The sequence below is a fragment of the Echiichthys vipera genome (assembly GCF_963691815.1).
Source record: "Echiichthys vipera genome assembly, chromosome: 8".
NCBI classification, from domain to species: Eukaryota; Metazoa; Chordata; class Actinopteri; order Perciformes; family Trachinidae; genus Echiichthys; species Echiichthys vipera.
The window spans coordinates 23769175-23780145 of NC_139833.1; the positions used below are offsets into that span (position 1 = coordinate 23769175).

The following is a 10971-nucleotide window of genomic DNA, read 5'->3' on the forward strand; positions in this document are numbered from 1 at the left end:
GCTAAATGTGTCCTGCAACAGACAAAGTAGGGCTTGTTTTTAACTTAGCTGATTGTCAGAAATGCCTTTTACTACTGAAGTAGTTGTTGATCACTTGCGGACAGAAGAGTAAAGAGTCAGCAGTCAATGATAGTATAAAACAGTAAATAGAAATGTTTTCCAATAATTGTGAAGCATCACAACTGCAGTATACAGTAAAGCATGTGCACAAAAATAGGCTAATGTGTCTAGTAGTATGCGAGTTAAGCTGTGAAAAGATACAAACACGACCGAACACATGATCTCCTATGGGCCTACACCATGCAGAGGTAACCACAGGCCCTCTCCTATTCTCACTGCTGTTGCTGTGAGTAAACACGAGATGGAAAGGCCCTTTTCATTTGTAGTGCATTCTGTATGACTAACTGCATTTTCTCTCCCTCTTGCGTGTCTAGATGTTCGACTGGATCATGCACAACAAGGGGCTTTTTCTCACCAGTTACACAGAGATTGGAGGGAACCACCAGCATGCTGGAGAGCTGCAGACCCAGCACAACCACTTTGCCATGAACTGCATGGTAAGACATTGTCTTTGTCTCTGTCGTGATCTCACACATGCATAGAAAAGCGCTCGGACACAGGCGAAGCAGTCACAAACTATTATCATTACTGTCATTCACAGTAACAAGCTAAGGCCTCCCACCACTGTACAGTCCCCCCACACACATACATGCACCTCCTATTTTATCCCAAACCATCCTCTCCCTTGGGTTATGACTTGTCGTGGACTGATACATTCTGTCCTGCTACTGCATCCCTCATATTATTCAGCTGTTTTCCACTCCGCCTTATCTCTGCTCCCTCTGTCATGTCATGTCACAGTGCTGTTCCCATAATTGACCCATATTACCTCCCTACCCCTCTGCTGCTCTGCTTTCCCTGCCCTGACGTGCCTTACTGTAGTCTGTGGAGCTCTGCTGCAGACTGATTGGTGTGACTTAGGACAATATATTGTATCGACTCTGCAGTCTTACAGTGCTCTGCTAGTGCACTGCTAGTTCTTATCAAAACCTTTAAAGGGAAAATACAACGGCTTTTTGTGGATGTCTAATTAGTGCAGATGGTACATGTAGTCCATTGAATAAGTTAATTCCCCAGTGCCTGCTATATCGACACTGGTGGAGCTGTGCCGGACGTGCTTACATGTACAAGAAAGCATTGCACACCAGTTGTGAGATTGCAAACAATCGCTCTCTAAGCTTTCTTAGACTAAATACACGAAATATACTCATAAAATGTCATAAGAAATATTCTTTCACATAAAGAGTGAAATGCAACCATAATGTTACACCGCCTGAGTTCAAGTTTCTCTCTTCCACTGCACTAAGTCTCGTAAAACACGATTCACTCAAACTGGACGAAATAAAACAAAATATACCACTGTTCCAAAAATCACAAACTCTGGTTCGGTCGAAATAAATTCTCAATTTGGAAGATGTTACAGTATATTGTACCACCAGCTGTACTCGCCATCGCCCCCCGCTGTCTCTCTCTGCCATACTGACTGTCTGCGGAGCAGCTGCCAGGTACACAGCGGCTTTCACTCCACCCTCAGAGGCAGACCATTATATTGGCAAAATACGACAAAAATCAATGGAAAATCTTTCTGTTGATTCTCTTCTCCAGGTAATTTTCAGAAACCTGAAGGAGTCTCCAGCACATCTTTGTCCAAGTGAGAAGTAAAACTTTCATGCATAGTAATTAACACATAGCTCTCTCCGTATTGTCTGCGGTGACATGGTCCAACAAAGACAGCTTACGCTGACATTTATTCAGCAGAATTATTCAGTTTCTTTTGACATCGGATGTTGATTTGAGCAAAGGCACAGTCTGTCATTGTTTGTTCACAGCTAACAAATTTTCCCTTTAACCCCTAATGGTTTTTGGGTTCTTTAGGCTACGACGAACCATACATTGCCCTATATTGTCACATTTTTCTAATCACAAATCATTAGTGTCAATCACATTGAATCTATCAAGAATGTACAGGATGCACAATTTGTGTTGGACTGAAATTGGCTTCAAAACTATTGTAAAAAAAACAAAATACATATAATGACAACAGAAACAACCACAGGAAAACATGGTGTATCACACATATTTCACTTTTAACATCAAACAGTAACTATTGTTGGTGTGACAAAAGGGTAGCCAAGGAGGAGAGTGTCACAGTGTCCCTGGTGGTAATAACTATGCGCATTGAGTGGTGTCAACATCCGGTCCCAAAGGCAGCTTCAGGTACCACCCAAAACCAGTTTTGTTAGCACTGTAGGTTGAAATGAACCAATAACCAGAGACAACAGGAGTAGAAAGGATAGATGGCACTGCAGTATTAACACACACATACAGTATTCACAATACAATGGAAATATATACACAGTCGGGTACACCCTCTCCACCCATTCTTCCACAGGAAGCAACATTTCCCCTTCCTGTTGCCTGCATGGCTGATTGGAAATACATAGTGTCAGGGTGTGTGCGTATTTATATACATTCATGTAGATATGCTATATATATATATATATTTGAAATTTTATGAAGAAAAAAACAAGATGAAACAACACAATTACCTGTACAGTTGTGTTCCAGTTTCCTCTTACGTCTAAACTTTGGCATTACTTTAAAGATGTGCTGTTGCATCAAAATTGTTAAATTTGCAATATTGTATCGGCATGGAAATTCATTTGAGCTTTTATCATCTTTAAGTTAAAGATTTAAAACAAATGCTAATGGTGACTGTTTGCAATTATCTAAGTTACAATGTTCCATGCACAATACAATAGATGGAGTTATGTTACTTTTATGCCCCCTATGGGAAACACTTAACAAATGCAGTTTTGGCAATGGAGGAGTTTCTCAACCCAACTAACAGTTCAAGATCTGAGATTTCTACCACTACCATTTTACACCTAGTGAGACAGTTTGTGGGTTGGCTACTACGTCGCAATTGTGAGAAAAGTGTAGATTTTATTGGCTTTACAAAGTTGGAAATATTTTTTCACACGTAAATAATTGTAATATTACTAATTTCATTTATTAGTGGACTTCTTTAAACTGCCTTGTACAGTTTGTAGTTGGACATAATGAAATTTATAGATGAATTGTTAAAAAGTAGGAATATAAATGGTAGACACAGAACACAATACATCACACCTGTAATAGCACAAAATAACCCTGAAAACATACTGTAAGAAATAATAAACAAATTACTAGACCTGCAAGCAGGTATCAATGGGGTCCAAGCCCCCCGTGCAACTCGGGCCTGGCAACCTGCAGAATCGAAGTAATTCGGACCCGCAGGTCCATGGGCATGACTCAAGTCTCAGCTTGAATGCAGCACAGATTGTAGTTTGAAAAAGAAAGTGTAGGTATTTTTAATAAGTATATATTGTGTTTGTTCTGATAATGAGACATAGGTTTAGGGAATGTGTGGATGTAAGATTGTTTTGTGTACAAGGTATGATGCGGGAGTTGCAGGCAGCAACACGTTCAACTTGATAATAGCGTCACCTGCTAGTGGACATGTCTTTTTCGGTGTCTGCCGTGCATACAGGGGTCTGAACCAAAGTTCAAAGTCTACTTGCATAATGTGTAGGGTGTGGGCTGCAGTATGAGTTTTACCGATGGAAAAAGATAAAAAGATAAATAAAATTTTTGTGAAAACAATAGGGCTCCCAGCACCACTAGTACTGGGAGCCACGCTGCTGCTTGCATCGAGTTGCCCCAGCCCTCTCGGGCTTATACCCCTAATAACACGGTTATGCATATACGATCTGAACAAGTGTTTGTCCCTTTACGTAGTAGTTACATCCATCATGTCTGGTCTCAGGCTAGTTGTGTTTGTAGATGAGCTTATATTCCGAGTCATTTCTGTCTTCAGGGAGGTATTTGTGCAGTTACAGCTGAATGGGATGCTGCAGGCTACTTCTTTTAAGGTTTCGCTAACTAGATGTAATAATTCCTCTTTCATTTGCTCCTGTGAAGGCAAACAAAGTTATTAACTAAGATTATGTCAATTTATAGCCATGACTTTTCCATACTGTATTTATCACACACATACAGACAAATCCGCAAAGATATTCCTCACCTTAAGCACAAAATCTTTTCGTATGCACAGGTCATACCCAGTGGAACAGTTAAAGTTGTCTGCGCTGGAAACGTTGCATAATGGTCTGGGGTGGTTTCTCAGATTGTCTGTTAGGATGAACAACAATTTAGTTTTAAAGAACTTGTTTGACTTTGATTGGAAATGGTATAAATAAAATATTTGATCAATTTTGTTTTCTTATTTCTTTCTTGCACACTTTGTTGAAAAGAAATCCTTCTAAATTTCTAGCTTTGATCATATGTTCTTTGGCCACTCACCTATTTCCTCTTTCAACTTATGATTTTCCTTATGTAGACACTCAGCCATTCTCATGTGAATCTCAGACAATCTGTTATCTGTTGTAAAAGAGATGTAAATGTTTCTTGATTAGATCTTATATTTACACACACATTTCATACATGTACATATATTGTTTAACCTGTCCACCTTTTGCTATATTTTGTCACAGGTTGGGATTTGATAAAAGAAAGTTTACACTCACAGAAGAAGCTTTGACCGAGCATCCCTCCGAGAAACAGAAAACACAGTAACACCAGACACACTGTAGTACGCCTGAGGAAAACTAATCAGAAGATAATACATTGTTATAGTAATTAACCATTACGATATGCTGTGGGGTTTTTTTGTGTCTGAATTTTCTGCATTTATATTTTTGATTTTGAGTATATACCTTACCTGATTGAGGTGTTCTTTGTCCTCTTTTGGTGTTCTTCGAAGGACGTTGGATAGGGATGTATCTGTCAGCTAGTGGGATGGCAGGCTCTGCACTGGTCGGGTTTTGGGTGTTTTGCCCATTACCAGCCTTAGTTGCATTTTTTGCTTTTTTCCACTCATTATTCGCCTGTCCTCTTGATTCAGGGTCTGATTCATGTTCGCTTGAATCAATTTTACCTGTTGTTTCATTGTCAAGTATATCCCCGTTTTCATAAATGTCTTCATGTTCCGACAATTTGTCAGCATCCATTGTCATGTATTCCTGATCAGCACTGTCTGCTGCTACAGATCCCTCCATTTTCTTCAACTGTTTGTGACTGTGTGTTATGTATGCATCTTACTCGTATTTTTTTAATGGGAGGGACATCATGAGACCAATTTAAAATATGTTCATTGGAATTATCAGACAGAACAAGGCTCCGCCTTTTACCAACCCTAAACTTACTACATCTTATGTAACCATAAATTAAATCTTACAAAGACCAGATAACCAGGAGACAAAATAGAGATGCAGATTCAACTCCTGGCAATGATGCCGGGTAAATAAAATGCTTGACTATAATCTGTAATGGCTGAAGGCCCTGGCAGGTGTTGGTCTATTGACTTTTAGAACATTAAACTCTGTATATAAAGCCTACAAAAGCGACCATGAAACTTAAATGACCCTTGTGGGGGGACTGGGTAATTTCAGTAGCAAGTAGTAATAGATGACAAAAATGATCTGAAATGCTACATACAGTATGTGTGCAATACAGATTTTACAAGCTACACAAATGAACGAATTTTAGCACAACAACATCAACAACACAGCAACAGAAACCTGAAGGCATGGTGATGATTTGCCTTTAATTTGTATACAGAAGATATTTAGTAGAGATTAGGAATAGTAGAACAAGGTGAACTATGTGTTGTGAGGTAAGAAGTCTATCCGGAAAGAGTGGCAATTATTCAAAGCTGTGGTTTACATTGATAGGGTGGCTTGTCCTTGTTTATCAGGTCATTTGGAAATAAAGACTTTAAAGTTCACTGGTCTGTCGAATCACACAGTAAATAGACTTTAGGTGTTGACACAAAATTGCATCAGTATTTTCGTTGATGTTACAGCACATGTGGGGTTAGGTTAGATTTTTGGACTGATAAGTTGTTATTTTTCTCCATTGCATCTGTAGATGCAGCTTATTGAGTATATGTATACATTAGGTAGGTGTTCTCTCAATGTTCAATGTTCATGGTCCAACTAGTACTATATAAATCAATAGTAGCATTTTTTCTCAGCAGTGGAACTTCTGAGCTCAGTTAAGTAATCTGCTTCCTCAAAGTATCTCCTCCTGCCCGAAATGACACTAATAGCTGCATTGAGTGAGTGGATAACTTCAGGAGGGAATTTGTAGTCTGAAGGACAACAAACTCATTTAAAAAAACTGGTTTTGTGAATCTAAATGTTTGGGGCTGTGCCTGAACTCTCCTTCAATCATTTACTATTACCTACATAATAAATATCAACCCATGTCTTTACTAACATGTGCCATGTAACAGCACATTAATTTACATATCTAGAAAAGGTGAAAATTAGTTGAGGTATATTTAATATAGCATATACAGTAAATGATATTATGAATGCTAACAAAGGGCCCTATGATACTGGGTACATGTTACACTACACACGTGATCTGGTTACAACCTGGGCCCCTCAGTCACCCTTTTGCATGACAGGAAGTATGTTGAGTTCTGCTGATATTGACAGTTGTTCATCCTGTTCTGTAGTTCATTTACAAGGCACATACGACTCTGGACTTATTTGTTTCCCTACTCTGTAGATTAATTAATTTCTGGATCAAAAGTGTTGCTCATCAGGTTGAGTTAGGAATACCTACTCCCAATCTCTGCCCTCCCATTTTCCATCCATCAGTTTAAGATTAAGGCTTTACCACCCAGTAAGGAGTAGCCTAACCTCTGTTATTTAATCTTATTCATGATGTCCTACAGATGGTTTGAATGCCTTCTAGCTTTATTGGTTGTGACTCTGGAACTCTGTTCTTACTTTCTGCGACTGTCCCCTCCTCTCCTGTATGTGTGTATGTATGCATGTGCTTATGGATGGGAGTGTGTTCTTCTTGAGGTCTTTTTGTGCATGTGTCCTTTCCAAAAATCACCACATTTCCATGTGGTATCATAAACATGCCATTTGTCTAATAGATTATTAACCTTACGTATCTGTGTCTTTGTAAAAATGTATAGTAGGATTAAAGTAGTTCTACTGTGTTCTTTTGTGTATACAAACTTACCTACTGATTTGTATTCAAGGGAAGTTGGACTTGATTCTCATGTGAGCCATACTCCTAAGTACACCACTGTCTCTATATCCTCAAGATTTTGGACACTGGGGTGCCTCTGCTTTTTTAGTAGAAGTAAAGCCACTTCTAAACCCTAATTTCAAATAAAGACACCATCAGAAATCATATTTATTCTTATAGGTTCAACAAATCTCCAATCCAGTGTCTGTAACTTTTATGAAAACTCATAATGTGTCTTGTTAGAATCACCCCGTCTCTGTCTGAAGACTGTAGCTGGTGTTTGGTTCATCTTTCCTCCCCATTGTGATTGAAACAAGCAAACTAAGAGCCATAATAGGCTCCAGGAGCAGTAATTGAATAGAATAATAACAGGCTGTTAACACAGTTGTTAATTAGCGTTTGCTGATCCGTGCCTATCTACACAAAACAGCTTGGAGAAAAAAAAAAGACTGAAAGATAAGAGGCAAATGGGTTTCTTTTCATTATTCACAGGGGGTAAGTTCTCCCAAGTGAATGACGTTTTAATGTCCACAGGGGTGTGTGTTTGTGTGTGTGAGTGGGACGTGGAGGTGTAGCTTATGACAAGGGTGCATTTATTGACTTAAATTTTCTGTAATATTACTCGCTGTGGCCATTAATGTATTTGTGGCTACTATATTTCATCAAACAACCAATCTGGTTGAAAACATGGTTTAAGCTTCATGCATCATGACACCCAAAATGAAACTGCAACAATCTTGAGACTGGCAGCCCATTAATTTACCTGGGCAGAATGCCCTAATATTAACGTTACAAAGAACAATATTGTTAATGTGAGTCACCAGTGCCTCAAGTCAGGTGTCTTTAGATTTAGACCACGGGACTTCTATTGTAACAACTTTGTTAGCACACTGTTCACAGATAATTAGGTACTTTATTGAATTGAAACCAATTCATTTTTGTATGTATTTTCATTTGCTATCTTGCTTCTCTTCCTCTGCCTTAAATACAGAATGTGTATGTGAACATCAATCGGATCATGTCAGTAGGGAACCGGCTCCTGGAGTCAGGCCACTACGCCTCCCAGCAGATCCAGCAGATCTCAGGACAGCTGGAGCAGGAGTGGAAAGCCTTTGCTGCAGCACTGGATGAACGCAGCACCCTGCTGGAGATGTCTGCCAGCTTCCACCAGAAAGCAGACCAGGTACAGACATGCAACACTAAAAGACATTCACAAAAGCAAGTACAGTTCTGATGTCATGCATCACTTGCATGCATAGGTTACAATAATGTGTATTCTTTGTTTAATGATATGTAAAAAAAAATAATAAAAAAAAAACACATCTACATATCCACATGTAATCATCTTGCACATGTGCAAGATACAGTCATGAAATGAAGAGCAGGCACGTAGTTGAAGCTGTCAAACTGTAGGCAGAGTTCAAAGATGGGTGTGTTTTCGAGCAAAGGCGCAAGAAGTAGGGGGGTACAAAGTCGAGAAGCACCACTTTACACCCCTGGCCCAAATTGGCGTTGTGGCTGGTGTGATTCTATGGCAAAATGGTCTCTAGTTTCATGTTGTTGTTTCTATGCTGTGATGGAAAGCATATTTTCTTTCCAGAGCCTAGTCAGGCTCCAGAGACATACAGTTTTGCATTCTCCTCTTCCTAAAACAGAATAATTGTATCGAAGATTTCGACAGAGCTTCAATTTCTGCTTTTATTCTTTGTTGAACTTTCCCCAGCTCTTATTCAAAATCTCTCTCTCCTTGTCAGCCTTTCCGTTTCCAACTGTAACTGTTTGGTTGCCAAACCTTTATGTAGAGCGAGTTTAGCTGACAGCCGATCAAGAGCTATTCTAATGCAGAGTCATTGTTTTTCTTTGGCTTATCGTGGATGTTCACTGGGGAGCAAAACTGTGTCTGAACTCTGCATTCATACTCATACAGCATGGACTGTGTTGATAAGCACATCTTGTGTGTAAAATGAGAGCATTCAAAGTTGCTGTGTTTCAACAGAGAAGGCTTTAAGTTTGAGTACAGGTCAAACACTTAGATGTGAAATCATTGGAAAATAAAACTTGCCTATGGTTTAGGTGGTTGTCCACAACTCATCTCATTGTGCATTTGAACAGAACACAGTGTTAATGCTTAGATCTTTATATTAATGGATGCCTGAACACAAATGTATGTCAGTCTGTGTTATAGAATGTCTGTATTGTGTGTATTTCAGTACATGAGTAAAGTGGAGCCATGGTGTAAGGCATGTGGTGAAGGAGAGCTGCCCTCTGAACTCCAGGATCTGGAAGATACAATCCACCATCACCAGGGACTTTATGAGCACATCACAACCGCATACTCTGAGGTAAGCAAACACACACACACACACACATTCATAAGGCCACACTAAATAGGACTAATTATTGCAAAAAAAAAAAAACACGTACAGACGTCAGTACAATACAATACAAACACTATAATATAAACTCTCTCTGTGATCCTTTCATTTGTGTAAAAGTTTGATGTACTACTGTTAAAAAGTGTTAGGCTACTGAGGTGAGGTTGTGGAAGACAGTTTCATGTCAAAGGTCATACACCATGGCAAGACTGAGCACAGCAACAAGACACAAGTTAGTTATACTGCATTAGCAAAGTCTCTCCATACAGATTTCAAAGCAGACTGGGGTTTCAAGATGTGCTGCTCAAACTTTTTTGAAGAAGAACAAAGGAACGGGCATCGTTTAGGATTGTAGTCGCAGTGATCGGCCAAGGAAACTTAGTGCAGCAGATGAAAGACACATCCAGCAGTCCAGCAGTGCCATCAGCTCAGAACAGGCAGAAACCAGTGGGACCCAGGTACACCCATCTACTGTCCTGAGGAGGCTGGCCAGAAGTGGTCTTCATGGAAGAGATGTGGCCAAAAAGCCAAACCCCCGACAGGAAACAAGGTCAATCGACTCAACTATGCATGGAAACATAGGAACTGGGGAATAGAAAAATGGCTGTAGCAGAAGGCAGTTTGTTTGCCGAAGGGCTGGAGAGCAGTATAATTATGAGTGTCTGCAGTAAACAGTGAAGCATGGTGGAGGTTCCTTGCAAGTTTGGGGCGGCATTTCTGCAAATGGAGTTGGAGATTTGGTCAGGATTAATAGTGTCCTCAAATACAGGCAGATACTTATCCATCATGCATGATTGACCCCAAATTTATTCTGTAGCAGGACAGTGACCCCAATCATATAGCCAATGTCATTAAGAACTATCTTCAGCATAAAGAAGAGCAAGAAGTCCTGGAAGTGATGGTATGGCCCCACAGATCCCTGATCTCAACATCATCGAGTCTGTCTGAGATTAGATGAAGAGAAAGAAGGATTTGAGGAACCCTACATCCACAGAAGATCTGTGTTTAGTTCTCCAAGATGTTCGGAACAACCTAGGAGCCGAGTTCCTTCAAACACTGTGTGCAGGTGTACCTAGAAGAATTGATGCTGTTTTGACGGCAAAGGGTGGTCCCACCAAATATTGATTTGATTTAAGTTTCTCTTCTGTTCAGCAAAGCATTCTTAGTTTAAAGCATTTTTTCACGCCCGCCTAAAACTTTTGAACAGTAGCATTAAGTTCAAATCTAACAAATTACATAAAACCAACAATGGAAATTGATGTATGGGAAGAGGGAGGGAACCCAAAGTGGCTTATTTACTTGTTTTAGGTAAATTATATAAACAATATTCACACAGATATGTGTGACATTAAAAAAAAGAATAAAATAGTTAATAATCCTTTTTAAATAAATCAATGGATTTTCTAGTTATACTAATATATTTAGTTATTGTTTTGCTAGC

General features: G+C 39.4%; 1 protein-coding gene across 1 annotated transcript in view; it reads left to right on the top strand.

Annotated features, from left to right (window-relative positions):
• The window catches only part of triob (trio Rho guanine nucleotide exchange factor b), a 93123-nt gene that overhangs the window by 26545 nt on the left and 55607 nt on the right, over positions 1–10971 (top strand). Inside the window, exons 7-9 of the mRNA XM_083918678.1 lie at positions 435–557; positions 8147–8338; positions 9366–9497. Coding sequence (XP_083774804.1) covers positions 435–557; positions 8147–8338; positions 9366–9497 — 447 coding nt within the window. The remainder of the gene's footprint in view (positions 1–434; positions 558–8146; positions 8339–9365; positions 9498–10971) is intronic.